The sequence below is a fragment of the Pleurodeles waltl genome, chromosome 2_1, assembly GCF_031143425.1.
Source record: "Pleurodeles waltl isolate 20211129_DDA chromosome 2_1, aPleWal1.hap1.20221129, whole genome shotgun sequence".
NCBI classification, from domain to species: domain Eukaryota; kingdom Metazoa; phylum Chordata; class Amphibia; order Caudata; family Salamandridae; genus Pleurodeles; species Pleurodeles waltl.
This window is the reverse complement of record NC_090438.1, coordinates 195,650,323-195,667,707: the sequence shown is the minus strand read 5'-3', so window position 1 is coordinate 195,667,707 and position 17,385 is coordinate 195,650,323. Positions and strand designations below refer to the sequence as shown.

The window sequence follows — 17,385 nt, the reverse complement described above, 5'->3', positions numbered from 1 at the left end:
GACCAAAATCTGGGAAGTACGAGAGGACGTGGGCCTTATTCGGCAAGACCTCAGAAACGCGGTGAGTCGAATCACCGAGGTGGAAGCCCGGGTCTCCCAGACTGAAGACGAGCTAACCGACCTCAGAACCAAGGTGGCCCAGCTACAAACTCGAACCAGTGAGCTGCATTGTCGTGCGGAGGACGCAGAAAACCGATCAAGACGCAACAACCTGCTCTTCATCGGATTCCCGGAGGGCAATGGCCCCCGAATTTCTAGAGCGGTGGATTAAGACCTGGATGCCGGATCAAACTCTTTCACCCTGGTTTGCGGTTGAGCGTGCCCATAGGGCCCTTGCCCCACACCCCCCACCGGGTGGCCCAAAACGCCAGATGATTGCACGCTTCTTTAACTTCAAAGACCAAGACACTATCCTTAAAGAAGCTAGACGCTCCGAAGACCTCCAATGGGAGAATCATAAGATCTTAATCTTCCCAGACTACACCCGTGAAGTTCAGACCTGCCGCTGATCATATGAGCACGTAAAACAAAAGCTTAGAGCAATGCAGCTCTCATACATGCTCCTCTTTCCTGCAAGACTTAAGGTCCTCATGGCCGGCAAGGCGTACTTTTTTGAATCTCCCGAGGATGCGTGGGGCTGGCTAACGGAGGAGGGTGTCGGAGCCCAGAAGGGTCCCGAGACCGGTGGGGGAGGCCTCCCATGAGGCCCCCTCCCCCTTGGTGAGACCCCGGAGGAGCCGGAGGCGTACCAGATCCTGAAGAGGGAGGCGAAAAGACTCAGGCACTCCCACGAACGGCGAGGCAGCTCGAGACCCCGATGCACAGACCGAGGGAGCTCCGGTCGGACCCTCGGGATCCCGGGACACAACCCAAGCCGCTGATGATAACCGCCTGAGCCAGTCCCCGGTGCTTGGTTGATTGAGTCGTTAGGTCCCCACCGAGATACGCTGGGAGGACCTGGGCCGCCCGGTCCGCACCCGTGGGCCCTGGAGGAGACATTGCGGATGACTTCGCATGCCACGCAAAATTTGAATTATGACTGCTAATTGCAATTGATCCGACTAAAAGGAGGGGTCCACCACTCCACCCCAACGACAGTCCTTCTGGCTGTTTGGTTCTGGTTGGGTACTTGGGCGACAGATGCTTCGAGGGAGGGAGTATGGGGAGGAGGGTGGTTGGGGGGTGAAGAGTTTGAAACGGGTTTAGATAGTAAAATGTTGATTAGTTTTCTTTGTTGCCTTAATATTTCACTGTTATGTTTGAAACGGTCGTGCCGGGGGTCCACAGACAGGTACTCAATACCGTATAGCACCCACGCAACCCAGGCCTGGCCCTCACTAACTCAGATCATCTCATGGAACGTAAATGGCCTATTAGACAAGATCAAGAGATCCGCAGTACTCAATACTCTCCGCAGATACTCCCCCTCAGTGGTCCTATTACAAGAAACCCACCTCCTCGGGACTAGGTGCCCCATGCTCGCGCGAGGAGGGTACGACAGAGTTTATCACGCGGGCTTCTCCAGAGGGGTGGCCATTCTACTCCACCGCTCGCTACCCATGGTGGTTACAGCCACTCAATCCGACCCGCAGGGCAGATTTGTAGCAGTCACGGGGACTCTTCACGGGTCACCGATAAACCTTGTATGTGTGTATGGCCCCCCGGCGGGACTTGACGCATTCTTACTCTCACTCCACCACGTGGCAGCGGGTCTCCCCCAGGGTACTACCCTGTTGGGAGGGGACTTCAATGCCGTCCTCGACCCCAGTCTAGATGTATCCGGCGAAATCACCGCTAGTAGATCCAACCGGGCCTCGAGTCTTAGCGGCTGGGCTGAGAGCCCCGGCTTGTGTGAGGTGTGGAGAACCTGGCATCCCAGGGAGCGCCAGTACAAGCACACCTCGGCTGCCCACTCGACACATTCCAGAATAGACCTCGTATTTATGCCTGCTCTAGACATCACCAGCGTGCGGAGATGCTACCTCGTGGGGTCTCAGACCACGCGCCAGTGCGTGTCCGGCTGGGCGGTGCGGACCCCAACAGACGCCCGATGTGGCGCCTGAACGCATGGTACCTACAGGACAACGATTACACCCATGAAATTAGGAACCACCTCACTCAGTATTTCGAGCTGAACCTGGGATCGGTCCGATCTCCAGGTACAATATGGGCCGCCTGCAAGGCCACTCTCAGAGGACATGCCAAATATCTCCTGCGTTCACGAGAACATGCCCGAGACTCGCGAGTGTCTGAGTTGGAGGCCAAGGCGCTAACCCTGGAGCGCCAGCAAGTGACCTCAGCATCAGCCTCTATTTTGAGACAGCTTACTATGGTTAGAGAAGAAATTAAGCACTTAGCGCTAGAATCAGCAAAACATATTTGGAGGGCCTCAGCAGCACAAATATATGGCTGGGGGATAAAAACGGGAAACTCTTACACTGGCTGGCCACCCGCCCTCTAGCCAACAGGGTCATACCTGAAATTGTGGAGGACTCGGGTTCTCTTTCCAAAACACCCACTGAAATCGCGCAAAGTTTTGCTTCTTACTACGCGCGCCTATATGCAGAGCACCCCCGACCCATTGCGGAGAGAGTCTCCCCTTTTAAACGACATAACTCTTTCCAGAGTCTCCCTGGCGACAAGGAATAGACTAGATGAAACTATTGGCCTCGCGGAAATCACTAGCGCGATCGCCAGTCTGGCACCGAGCAAGACCCCGGGGCCAGATGGATTCCCTGTAGAGTTATACAGCAAATGCGGCGACATTTTGGGTCCCCACTTGCTTAGTATGTACGAAGAAGCTGAGAGACAGGGCCGCTTCCCCACCGGGATCGACCAAGCCACAATTGTAGTGATCCCCAAGACCCAACCTCCGTCGCGACACTGCTCGGCATACCGGCCCATCTCACTTCTAAATACGGAGATCAAAGTGCTGTCCTCGATCCTTGCCTCCAGACTGAGGGAGGTGATGCCCACTCTGGTTCATCCTGACCAGTGCGGCTTTATGCCTACCCGCAGTACTCGGCATTGCATTAGGCGGTTACATCTGGCATCACAAGACCCTGTCGCATACCCCCCTGGCGTTACTCCTACTCGACTTTGAAAAAGCCTTTGACACAGTGGACTGGTCCTTCCTCGACCACGTTCTGCAAAGAAATGGACTCGGGCCTAAATTCCGAGGCCTGGTGAGGCTCCTCTACTCTAATCCGACGGCCCGGGTACAAGTGAACGGAGTGGTCTCCGACTCGTTCCCCATCGGTCGTGGCACCCGACAGGGATGCCCGCTATCCCCACTGCTCTTTGCGTTAATAATAGAGCCCCTGGCGATACTGCTGCGAGAGGACCCATTGATCGAAGGTTGGCCCTGGCCTGCCTGCCCAGAGGACCGAGTAGCGTTATACGCAGACGATGTCCTACTGTACATTTCCAACCCGGCTAAAAGCGGTCCACGCGTCCTGCAAATTCTGGGCCTCTTCGCGGAGGCCTCGGGACTGATTCTAAATCCCAATAAGTCCCTATTGGTCCCCCTACATCGCTCCCGGGAATGTGTGGACTGGCAGCGTAACATCCCAGTGCGAAGGAATAGTTTTAAATATTTGGAAATACACGTCTCACTACTCCCTGAGCTGACATGGGAGCTCAACATTACACCGCTAACCAGAAGAATTAGAACTGACCTACAGCGCTGGAGGGCCCTCCCCCTAAACCTCTCAGTAGAATAGCACTCTACACGATGATGATCCTCCCCAGACTCCTATACCTGTTGCAAAACTTCCCACACCCCATCCCCAAGAAATGGTTCAAAGAGATGGACTCGCTGGCGCGTTAATTCATGTGGAACGACACCCGTACGCGCCTGGCGCTCAAAACCTGCCAAAGAGATGTCTACGACGGGGGGTTGAGCATGTCCAACATCCATTACTATCTCCACGCGATGCACCTGCTCGTGATCAACGACTGGGTGGGGGGCGGGTGGTCGGACCCGGCGTACCGACTCGAACTCCGATCACTGGGCTACCCACGGATCTTTGATGCCCTGTACGGGGGCCCGATCTCCCGGGATGTCCCAGAAGTGACCAAAGTGATTTTATTGGGTTGGCGGGAGGCCCAGAGGCTGTCGGGGTGGTGGGGGCGCCTTACCCAGCAGACCCCGCTATGGCATGGGAAACACTTAACGGAAGTGGCGGGCCTGGAGGGATTTCAGAAATGGGACAATATAGGTATCTCTACACTGGGCGATGTTTGGGGAGGATCACATATGCGATCATTTGAGGACCTTCAGGAACTCTTTTCTCTAAACAAGACACAATTCCATAGATATCTCCAGCTCCGCCACGCCCTACTAGTACACGTGCAGGCAGGAGACAACATACCCGAATATAACCCCATGGAGGCAAAGGTACTGATGGGGAATCTGGGCAGGGGAGGTGTTTCCCAGATATATCGTACTTTGATTGTCAACACTGCCTGCTCCCTGGGGGGGCTCCGCCAGAGATGGGAGGGATGGGTGGGTCCTATGGAGGAGATGGACTGGGGCGAAGCGCTGATGCCCCCTCGTACCCTAACAATGGCCACTCGCTTCCGATTAATACAGACTTTTTACCTCCACACAGCCTACCTCACACCCACCAAACTACACAGGGCGGGCCTCCAACCCACATCTGAGTGCCCACGATGCATGAACCCCGCAGCCGATTTCTTCCACATGGTATGGACATGTCCGGTCATGGTGACCTACTGGGGGGCGGTCCTGCAGGAAGTCTCGGGAGTCTTACAGGAAAGCATAGAAAGGGAGCCACTGCCTCTCTTACTAGGGATTATGGGAGACACTGGGTTGAGAAGATCGGATCGAACCTTCCTTGGGGTGGCATGCCTGGTGGCCAAGAGGGATATAATGGCGAACTGGAAAGCCAGGGGTGCCCCAGCATTGGCTAAATGGAGACGAGGAGTGGACTGGTGTGCGCAACGTGAGAAACTGGTATACGAGGCCAGAGGATGCCCGAATAAATATGATAGGATATGGGGGAAGTGGGAGGCCGCAGCAGTCATTTAGGCGGTGCAGGACCTTCATTTACACTGTGATGTCTGGGACCTGGGATCGACCACTGTTAGGTGCCCTGTTGGCGCCTTGTTGAATGTATGTATCATTGACCTACTTTTTCGCAAAATCAATAAAATGTCTTTATCAAAAAAAAACTAAATGCAATGTAATAATTTTTGGGGTGTTTTCTACTTACACACTTATCATCACTCCTTTGGCCACACCTCATTTTGTGTACCTAACTCATTCATCTCCTTTATCCTTTGCTACAAATGTAGTTCTTTCTCTGTTTTTGGGTCATAATGTAAAGTAACTAAATACTATGGATGGTAATTTGTTGTGCTATTTCTGTGATTGGATTTTCAAACATTCTATCCATTATCCTGCTTTTAAAAAAAAAAAAAAAAAAAAAAAAAGCTGAAGATATTTCCTGTGTTTCCAGAATGAAGACTTTCCAGCTGTGGAGTTCTATGGGACAAATGAATGCCGCCAAATGTGGTGTGACATTCACCTCGACATCAATCCTGCAACACCAAAGGATGATTGAAGTTCGTTGTGCAGGTTTGTTTTATTTAGCTTCATTATAAAAACTGGGCAGACAAAGACATTTCTTCTGTAAGTGCAGCGATGTGATGTCCCATACACTGGTGAATATATACAGACAACACTTGTTTCGCCCCGTGTAATATGCTTTGGGGTTTCCCAAGGGTCAGAGTTGGTACTGGGGTCCCGACTACTACTTTTCAAGTCTACTGGAAGGTGGTATGAAGGAGGAGTGCTTCATGATTTATCTGATCCCCGTGCCGTCTGTCCCCTCTCTGTCCATGGAGCGAGGTATGTCCTAGTATTCGAGACCCTAATTCCAACCCTGTGGCGAAACACGTCAGCAGATGTAAAGCTAAGCCAGCTCATAATTGATTTAAATACCCCACAGTAAACAGCTGTGTAAATAATCATTAACAACTCATCTGGATTATTTCAAACCAAATTTCTACTCCACAGTACACACTGTGGTACAAGACCCTCATGCAGTCAAGGTGGGGAAGAGCAGAAGGCAGAGGGTCTGCCTGCGTCTAGGCATGCACAGTAGTGATGTTGCCATATAAACTCACTGACTTAGGATGTGCTAATGTCAGTATCCTAGAGTGTAAAACACACCAGGGTAGCATCTTTGTTGGCAAAGACTTTGCAGGCTGCGATGCTACACCCAGTTCTAATGTAAGAATTTTAGCATCCCCAAGCAAAATTACATCTGACTCTTTGGTGCTTCCTCGTATCCTACTGGGGTCTATTTTGTAGACCTCTTGTTGAAGTTTGGTGCCCCTCGTGGTGGCCTACAATCACATTAATCTAGCACCAGCTCTAGAAATATTGGTTAGCAACTTCACCTCAGTTTATTTCATGTGAAATTCTGGGTTACTGTGTAGTAGCAACCTAAACGTTGGTGGGGCAGGGGGGCACTATCAACCGTCAGTATCCACCAACTTCTTCAACCTGAAGGGGGAACTGAGAAGAGAATTCTCGTAAGATGGGTATTGGGAAATTAGAGGTTTTAATTCATATGGATGACACATATTTCGAGTCTTATTTCCTTTTTATTAGACTAAAATATAGATTGAAACTCCTAGTATTTTGATGGGAGAAGTTCTGAAATAAATCTTCTCATCATATACACAGTGCATAGAAAGCACAGCACTCCACAAGTTTCACCACTCCTGGTTTGCAGGTGACAACAATCAAAATGGCATTCTTACTCTTCGGCAGGATACTCTCATTCAAAAATATTCTGTAACTTTTTCACACTGACTTGATTAAAGTATTACACTTCTCTAGAAGACGTGTAAATGTAATCAATTATATAATTTGGCTTTTCACCGTAAAATGTTCTTGAAAGAATCTAGATATTATTTGGGGTGGCACCCTGGACTGAGCATTCTTAGGTTGTAGGGTTCCCTGCATAGATACCTGAGTTCTGTCCGGAGGCTCTCTCGTCCTTTCCAGATATCTCATCCATTCCACGCACTGAGGCGTACCCCGATGACGCGGTCTCACTGCGCGCATCCTCCTCAGGCCATGAAGGTGCACTCGAGATTGTAGTTGGGGATACAGTGGCCGGAGGTGTTGCATTCGATGCCATATCTGACCCTGTGTCTGCGGGGGCTTCCTCCACATCCACCTATTGCAGAGAACAGGACAGAAATGGATACACTTGAGCATGAAGGGGACATTGTTCAACCAAGGTAAACTTGCCACATTATTTGCAAAAGTATCCAAGCGGTTTACAAAGCAACCTCGAAATGTCCAGGGGCGTAGCCTGGTCAGTATGATTGGGGGGTGTTAGCTTCAGATTTCCCGACAATCACGCTGGCATATAATGTTAAAATACATTATACGACAAGCAGGGCACACGAGGGGGGCTTAAGAGGCAGTGAAAATGAGAGAAATGCAGATTGGTAGGTATACCAAGTGAGGGAAAGTGCACTATTTTGTGAAATAACCAACATTTTTTAAGTCTTTCTAAACAGAGAAAGGGAGTGTGTGTGTGTTCGTTTTTGTCTGTGTGTGTAAAAACTCCTGGAGAAATCCGACAACAGACACCTCACTAAGAGTCAACTGGTGCTGTTTCTTTTTAAAGGGAGTGTGAATGTTAATCAAGAAACTGTGTGCGTAGGACTATATGAGGCGTGAAGAAGGGCGAATGCCGCACCTTAATGCTTGTGTGTTTTCTTGGGGTCATGCAAATATTGGCTACAAAAGAGGACTTAACCAGATATTGCATTATAATATGCATTACGGATTTTACACAGATGTATATTTGTCGAATAACTTTAGAATAAAGACACTGATGAAAATAAACATCAAGCAATACAAACCAGTGATGACATATGTTAGTGCAAGACTTCAGCCCTTTAAACTGCATTTCACCCCAAAATGCAAGATTATTCTGTACTTCACTTTAGGGTACTGAGTAAACGTGCATTTACATACATAAAGAACAACAAGTTCAGTAGGTGTTAACAGTCAGGATATTTCTAGTTTAAATAAAATGTATCTAAAACTAATTTTTGCACTGTCGTATTTCAGTTTTTCCTTTACTTAAGGTCACTTAAGACTACTTAATAAAAGGCTGTGAACAGCAGAGGGAAATGCAGATAGATGGGCGTAGGGTTGGTGGACTCGGTCAGAGTATGCAGTTCTCCCGACGGCCCACAACGGACACCAGAAAGTGGGCTATTACGGAGAAAAACAGCATTTCCCTATATCTGATCTTTGCACTTGCAGGCTCTTCTTGCAGAACCAGTCTGTTCAGAGCGACAGAGGGCGCTGCAAGGAAGAAGAGGTGTGGAATCTACCCGGAAGAACACACCCACAGAATGCAAATCAGCCCTCAATGGTAAAATACCCCAGGTTACAAATCAGCATACATGCGCACCATTCGTGTTAATTATTCGGCGACTTAATACCTGAAATACACGTAGAACAATAACTCACCGCGATCCCTAAAGCTTTCAGGATGTCACATTTACACATCGGACATGTTCGGTGTTCCAAGAGCCAGGGGTCAATACAAGCCTTGTGGAAAAAATGGCTGGGGAAGAGAAAAAAGCATAAAGGTATTTATAAGCATTAGGAAACAACACAATGTAATAGTACAAAGCACACATACAGCTGGCATCGAACCCTTCCACATTGCTCAACAGCAAAGTTTTAAACAGAAAAGTACAAAAAGCTAACTAGTCGTTCTGCTTTTGATCGCGCTAAAAAGTGACCTGATTCTGCTCCCCCTGCTGGCGGAGGCATCGCTACAGCACCCCGCTCACCTCCGGGTTGGCAGAAAAGGTGACCGGGTGAGCGCAACACGCTCCCCCTCACACAACCACCCGCCACCCGCCGCTGACCAGAAGAAACATTCAGTCCTCTGCCGCATCGCCGCACCGCCGCACCGCCGGGGTTACAGAGGGACGAGACCTGGGCAGCCGTGACACTGGGAGCGGCCAGCGCAACTTCCCTGAATGGCTTGTCCCAGCCCCCTGCTTTGTTCAGCTGGTGGCTGCTGAGCCAGGACATGTCTGCCCTTGCCCTCATTCCTGTGAGGACCACAGATCGCCATATCAGAACTACTCTGAGGGCGAGCCAGCCCCAATGTCAGACGTTTCAAGGCACTTACCCTTTTCGGACCTGCTAAGACTATGGCTGATTTGCGAGCATATGAATCCGAGATGCACAGCTCACTTGACATGCGCACCAAGCTGCTACTTCGGAAGATTTATATACACTTTGGTTTGACTTCATCCCAAGTAGATCGCACCTGTCTATTGCGTTTGATTAATATAACTGTTCCATAATGTAATGCGCTGTGGCATACCACACATCCGAACATTCACGCTTTGTGTAAACGTATTAAATGTATAGCCTGCGCATTTGTCACCCCGACTAACTAAAATCACGGAGCACACGTCCCTGAACGCTAAAGATCACAGTCGGCTACTGTAGCTATCAACAGCCAATGCTTCTCTCAACTCCCACATCCCGACATCACCACGCCCCGGTCACCTCAACGTCACACACTCGCCCGCTTTCCTCACCCGCGATCCTGCGGATCTACCTTAACACAGTTCTCCTCCTCGGCCAATCATCGCACAAACATTCTGCCTAAAGATTCTTCCGCTGCACTTTTAGCCATCTCCTTTTGCCTACGAAGTGGACACCATTTGTAACCTCCGAGATCGCCGCACAATGTGATGCTCCCCTCTAGTTACACTTCACATTCATCACCAAACATGACTCTCTCAAAAGACAGTTACCCAAGTTGCCCTCTACAAAAAAAGAAAACTACCTTCTCACACACACACACCTAGTACACCCAAACAGGCGGTCATTGGTCCAGACCTGAGCAAATCTATCAACTATTTATACACCCACAACATAATACTGCTGACTTCCAAATATTACTCCCCGCTATCATACCGACTTCCAGCGCTCAAATTGAGACTATTTTCCTTTTCCAGGAGTCATGTGTGCATTTTCAGATGACTGTAACACTGTATTAGAATCTCTATCACCCTTCTACTACCAGTCTAGGAGGCTTTAGGCGGAGTCTTGGAAACCAATCACACGCAACCCTCCCTATCAAATTTCTTTCTGCCCACTCGCTTCAACGCCCATTCTCTTCCTACAAACACTCAGGGCAAGCCTTTGATCGTCGACTCATCTTCCAACTTCTCTATCACTCAGCACCCACCTGTATCCCTTCTCTCTGATCGTGCTGTCTTACATGTGCCCGCCACCACCACCTACTCACCCGAGCCCCACACAAACCATCCCATAACTAAAAGAACATTTCCCCTTTAAGCCCTTCGTTTGTTAATCAACTTCACAATGGCTTTGAACCCAGTTTTGCTCAACTTCTTGTAATCAATTCAATGACCCCGTGAGCATTTTTACCCCAACCACGCCCTGTCCTCAACCATGGATCTGCCCCAGCATTCAATCCATGAAAACGAAAATGGGGGTGCTGCTCTACAAATGGCACAAATCCAAACATCTAAAATAATTAGCAACTCTGCACCTTCACAACTGCAATGAACACTACAAATTCAGGAATCATCTTACTCCGACATCATGTGTTCTCGCCTGCTAGACATCGCTTTTCGAGTGCACTCTGTTTCTGGGGAACTACCCTCAATGCTTTAAATTTGCAACAGTCTTTCCTCGCCTTAATTAAAGCACTCCTGTGTATGAAATTCTGCTAACTATAGACCGGTCTCCCAACTTCTTTTTCTCAAAACCTCCTCGAAAAGCTGATTTCTAGGTGTCCAAATGTGTTACTCAACATACAATACCTACTTAATCCTTTTCTCCCTAGCTTTAGTGCTCGACACTCCATTGAAACCATCACCTAGTCAATTTTAACAGATCCGACCACCACAATATACGCTCACACTCCTAGACCGCTCAGCCACATTCGTTGCTCTAATTACTGCTAACCAGGCAACCCAGTGTACAGACTCACAGATTGATTCGGTCAGCACGGACTCACATTTCACCCTTCAGTGGTTGATACAGTCAGTAACATTTTAGGAGAAAAATAATAATACCTAATATTTAGATTTGTGGTTTGCACTAAAAAGTGGTCAAAATAGTACAACGTGGCGGCTGTACGTTGGAAAAATCGTACCAAGTTGCGTCACTAAATTCAAATCCTGAGAGATGAGGTCCCCAGGGCCTAATAAGGCTCGGGAAGGGGGTGGGGGTGTCACGCAGCCCTCCACCCATTTAATAAAAAAAGACTCAGAGAGCTCTGATCCCCAGGGCCTAATAAGGCTCGAGGAGGAGGGCCACATGGACATGGAACGCGGTGCCCCTCCTCTTTAAAATATAGATCACCCTGGGGGATAGAATCCCCAGGGCCATATTCGACTCGGGGACAGGGGCCACACGCCACCCCCACCTTTAATTTAAAAATAGAAAAGGCCCTGGGCAATAAGGTTTTGGGGGGGGGCTTTCCCCTTTAAAATAGATATGGCTCTGGATGATGGAGTTACCGGTAACGTATTAGGCTCGGGCAGGTCACAAGTTCCACCCTTTAAAAAAAAAAAAAAGGATTTATATAAGGTAATTAAATATTACTTTACATTTAAAAAAAAAAAAAAAAAAAAGAAATTCATTGAAAAAAGCAAAGGTTAACGTAACGCTATAGTTAGGTGAAATGTTTAGTAACAACGTATCGTGCCCTAAGGTAACTGTAACTCATGCCCCCACCATGCACTGGAAATTACCCCACATATTACATCACTCATGATATCTTCTATGACATCATTGATAATTTCAATGCAACATTTGTAGTGAAAATATTGCTGAGAGAACTGTGCATGGGGGACCGCAAGTTATAGTTACCCTAATAAATAAGTTATGGTTACTTGAGATAATTATAACTGGTGAATTTCAGTTGTTTTTAGAGTTTAAGGCATTTTACCCAGTGCTTAGTTTGAGACGGTGGCCGAGCATCTGCACTTAATTGTCAACACCGGCACTCGTGACAGCTAGGCACATGGTGGCACTGTTTGTCTAATTTTTTGATGAACACAACTGTTTAATAATTACATATATAAACATAAAAAATGAGTAATGCGTGCCACCCAAAGCTATAAAAAGAGTGGGTGGTAGGTATTAATAATTTTGAATCTATTAAAAAGTCTAAATTGTCATTAGTAGTGTTATGGGTGGTGCAAGCTGCAGTAGTCTCCTGGCACTTATTTCTTTACAAATTAAGTACTGATTTCACCTAACAACAATGTTACTTTAACCTTTGCTTTTTTCAGCAAATACACACACATGCGCGCCGCCCTTCACACAGGCCACGATGAGGTAAGCTAGAAGCTCACATAGCATTGCGTCCGAGTGGTGATGGTGAGGAACCCTGATGGACCCAACGGCTCAATGATTTAGATTCAGAGGTTTAAGGAGGCAAAGACACAGTACCCAATTTGCCAGCAAGGATCTAAACCGTTCAAGTATGGTGCCACCCAGTGGCCCAAAGTGTGTCCAATCAACTATGGCCCAAAGTGTGTCATAATCAACTATGCCAAGTGCCACAGAAAGATCCAAGACGACAAGGGCACTGTGACAAGCATCAGAGCCAACAATAATACAAATTAGCTCTATCTTCCAGCTATCAAATTGTCCTGGGTCCATTTTAGTTAGTAGCTTGGATACAGTAACAACTTAGCCTTGGCTTGTGGCATTTGCCCTTTTACCAAGTTATTATGCGCTGTTGTTTTTATTCATTTTATTTTCCTAAAACTTTTAATATTACTGTTTTAATTCCAATATCAGCTGCTATTCTGCAAAAGCGTCATTTTTAGTGCTATGGATGACATACTTTGCATCACCTATGAATCCCAAGAACGGAATGCGAGGCACACAGACTAATATTCTGTATTGCCGGCCCCAAGACTGCATAAATAGTCCAGTGTTTAGGTACATACCAGTGTCAGGCTTATGTGCAGGAGCATAAACATGTCCTCTATAAAAACATCTTGTAGGACAAAAGGCATTAAAGGGGGTTCCAGACAGAATTTCCATCCATGCTGCATGCCAGTTTCTGGCCGACCTCAGCCTTTGTGACTCCACGGACCCTGATATGGAAACTGGCAGCCTGACCTTGTATCAAGATAACAGGGGTGAGGTGTGCTCCTCATGGACACTGCACAGACAGATTTGGCTTACATTCCCATGCTGTCACTTAGGGGCTGGAGGTTAGGCTTCAGGTAGGAATTGTGTATTCATGTTATTACTAATATGTTGGGGTTGTTCATATTCACATGTCCGATCTTCACAATCGGAATTGTGTTACTACTCATTATCCTAATTACTGCAGCTGATATATTTTATCACAGATTGCAGTCCTTTCAATAAATGTACTGAAAACTGTCCTGCATCTCTTTTCTTGCCAACGTGTGTAAGAGATGTGTATGTGGAGATAAAAGAGTAAGACTTGTTACCACCACAACTTCCCTGAGGGGTTGTATGAGTCCATGCAAGGCTGGCGCAAATCACACTTACTGGTTGGGTTTTTGTGAGGTGCTGCTAGTGAGCCGGGAGGGCTTGCCTGACACCTGCCATCTGGTGTAGGAATGACTCAGTTGCCTACAACGCAGAGGTGCTGCCGCCCAAAATCCAGCAGTCTTGTTACTTAGTTTGTCATAAGGACTCTTGCAGTCATTTTATTATTCTGTGCATTAATAGGACGCACAATCTAATTAATGAACACAGAAAATGTGCCTATATTTTCTCTATCTGACTTCACTACCTTTGCTGTCATTTACATTGTTAATGAATAATTTGAGTTGCACTAAAACTGTAACAATGTGGGTTTGGATTAACTTTCTAATGGGGTGCTGGTTCTCGCAAGCAGCTCGCCATCCATTATGGGATAAGTACACTTTTTAAGTCCATTATTCAGGTCTGAAGTGTACCCCGAGAATACTGAAAATAAAACTATCAGCAGGGCCAAACACCGACAATTAAATGTACTCTAAAAGGAAGTCAATTAATATCAATTACAATGAGTTGGACTTGAAAACCACACGTCATTGAGTCTAAACATTCTAATACCAAACAGCGTGAAATACCATAAAATACCCGCTACCATAAGCACCAAATTTAGGGCACAGATGGCAGATTCTCTTACTGATAATGTGAGGTCCCCAGAACCTCCATCGCTGAGCTGGCCAAAAAACTACATTGTTGAGTTCAGAGCTCCTGAGCTGTGCAATAATACTGTCCGCCAGTAGCCAGGCGTTGCATAGACCCACAGAAAGCGGTATGCCAACTGCTGGATGCCACCTTCAACCAGTAAGGAGAGAAATCGTACATTACATGGCGACTTAACATCAACTGTTGCTGTAATTAACACACAGTGCACTTCGTACTGTAACTTCTGGTGCCAGGGTAAGTACAGTCTTTCGCCTGTCCTTGTTAAAATGACGGGCATGTCTTGGGTGGCACACGGTTCTAGTCACTTTGGACACCTGCCAACGTTTGACAAGGCTGCGTGTGTCGAGTTCGTTGGCTGGACATTTGTACTTCATTTACTCAGAGCGGTGGTACTATGCCGAGACTGCCGTTATACTTGCACAGTTCCTGCACGATCAGTAAAGCGTGTTGTTTAAATGGTACCTTCTGTCCTCGGAAATTTCCGGATTAGACCGCTAAATGTGTTGGCTACTTTAGAAGGGAAGCGAATACAACTTTGGGCAAAACATAGCAACTCTGCCACGCTCCAAATAAATTAAAAAGTTGTGTACTGCTTACAGGAAGCGTACAGCTTGAATACAGGCGGTACAACATCCCCTCACCCAAAAATGATGGCACGGAAACATCAGTGCAGATGTTGCTCACACACACGGACAAGGCATAGTATGGGCACGAATGGTGCAGGCCTCGCTCGCTCACAGAAACTGGCATCACAGCCAGTTTGAATCCAAGTCTCTCTCTCTCCATACTTCCTCAGTGCAAGCCATACACCCTTACACCAACCCTCACCCCTGATACATCACTAGATTTCCAACTCTGGAAGCAAAATACCTGGATTCTTATTCTCACTTCTCCACTTGTCCAGGTTATGCGACACTGAGTAAGTCATGCCCCCTCTTCTGTTTCATTTCAGATGTCTACAAAAGCATTGTCTAGAGTGCTAATAACCAGTGTTACAAGTCATTAAAAAAATGGACATGGACAGCAGAAATGCTTGGATTACTTACCGGTAATCTTCACTACTGCTAGCCCAGATGTGCCCACCTCATTTATCTTTTATGAGGTGATAACACCTCTGGAGACAGAAAAAAGAATAGGAAAACACTCCAAGGTAACCCCCTACCCAATTGGCATTAGCCTCTAAGGGTATACCCTACCCAGCATTCTTCCTGATATACCAAGCAACCACCAGAGTCTGAAGGTCTCTGTAACCAGGAGTGTTGCAATGAATTGGACGGGGACATCTGAACTAGGAGTAATGAAGATTATCGGTAAGTAATCCAGGAATTACCTCTTCATCCTTTAGTCCCCGTCCCATTCATTACTTATGAGGAATACCAAAGCGGTCCCAACAAGACCGTCAGACATCAGAAGCCCAAACATAAGGGACACAATCAAAACAAAATACTGCAAACACAAGAAGGTTTAACCAAGAGAAGCAGAACATACAGAAAAAAAATCAGGGCAAGGCTGAGTCCAGAACACCTAACCCAAAATTTCTGATATATATTATTCGGCAAGTGATAATGGCGAACAAAGTATTTGGACCAGCCCAGGAGGCCGCATGGCAAATCTCAGCAATGTACACACGCCTTGCCTGATCCCAAGAAGAGGAAAGACTCCTAGTGGACCGGCATGTGGAGGGGAGGTGGGGGTGGGTGTTAGAAATGGGGTCTTTGGTTGACAGGTTACCCCCTGTTCAAGCAAGGACCCTCACTCTATTCAGGGTAAAAGAGAATCACCCTCAGCTAACCCCTGCATACCCCCTTGGTAGCTTGGCAGATCAGTGCTAGGTGTAAAGTATTTGTACCAACACACAGAGTAACGTAATGTAAACACTACAAAATGACAAACACCAGTTTAGAAAAATAGGAACATTTATCTAAACAAAACAAGACCAAAACAACAAAAATCCGACATACACAAGTCAAGTTATGAATTTTTAAAGATTAACTCAGAAATAGCGCTTAGAAGCACAAAATGCTTCGATGAGGTGTTAACACGGTGTCATGACGGAGTCGTTTCCAACAAGCTGACACCAGCGGCACCAGACACGGAGTTGCGTAGACCCCCCAAGTACAGTACCTTTGGTGAAGAGTAAAAACAAGTCAATGCGCGAAGTGGGGGATTGCGGCGTCTGTGCGAAACGCTGAATCCGTGCACTTCGAGCGGCGTCGGTCACGACGTGGTGCAGCGACTTCCACGGAGTCGCAGACTTCAGCGGGGCTGCAGTGGCGTCGGGCCTGCGCAAATCGCCGCGTTCCAGCGAAGGTCACGGAGTCGGATGCAGTCGGCATCACCGGATTCGGCAGCGGCGTCGGTCCGAAGTCGTCCGAAATTGATTTTCTTGGATTTCCACCAGCTTTCCTTCCAGGGGCCCAGGGACTGGCTAGGGCACCACTTGTCGGAGCAGGAGTCTCTCCAGAGACTCCAGGTGATGGCAGAGAGAAGTCTTTGCTGTCTCTGAGACTTCAAACAACAGGAGGCAAGCTCTAAATCAAGCCCTTGGAGATTTCTTCACAAGATGGAAGGCACACAAAGTCCAGTCTTTGCCCTCTTACTCTGGCAGAAGCAGCAACTGCAGGATAGCTCCACAAAGCACAGTCACAGGCAGGGCAGCACTTCTCCTCAGCTCTTCTCCAGGCAGCGGTTCCTCTTGATGTCCAGAAGTGATCTAAAGTCTGTGGTTTTGGGTGCCCTTCTTATACCCAATTTCTCCTTTGAAGTATGCCTACTTCAAAGTAAAGTCTCTTTTGAATGTGAAAATCTGCCCATCCCAGGCCAGGCCCCAGACACTCACCAGGTGTAAGTGACCACTCCTCCCCTCCCTCCTTGCACAGATGGCTCATCAGGAAATGCAGACTACACCCCAGCTCCTTTTGTGTCACTGTCTAGTGTGAGGTGCAACCAGCCCAACTGTCAAACTGACCCAGACAGGGAATCCACAAACAGGCAGAGTCACAGAAATTGTATAAGCAAGAAAATGCTCACTTTCTAAAAGTGGCATTTTCAAACGCACAATCTTAAAATCAACTTTACTAAAAGATGTATTTTTAAATTGTGAGCTCAGAGACCCCAAACTCCAC

General features: G+C 47.5%; 1 protein-coding gene across 2 annotated transcripts in view; it reads right to left on the bottom strand.

The window, feature by feature from the left end:
- RNF128 (ring finger protein 128) overlaps positions 1 to 17,385 on the bottom strand; it is a 418,051-nt gene that overhangs the window by 9,650 nt on the left and 391,016 nt on the right. For both annotated transcript variants that reach the window (XM_069212394.1, XM_069212395.1), the window contains exons 5-6: positions 8,534 to 8,630; positions 7,007 to 7,217 (exon numbers count right to left, since the gene is read on the bottom strand). In XM_069212394.1, coding sequence (XP_069068495.1) covers positions 7,007 to 7,217; positions 8,534 to 8,630 — 308 coding nt within the window. The remainder of the gene's footprint in view (positions 1 to 7,006; positions 7,218 to 8,533; positions 8,631 to 17,385) is intronic.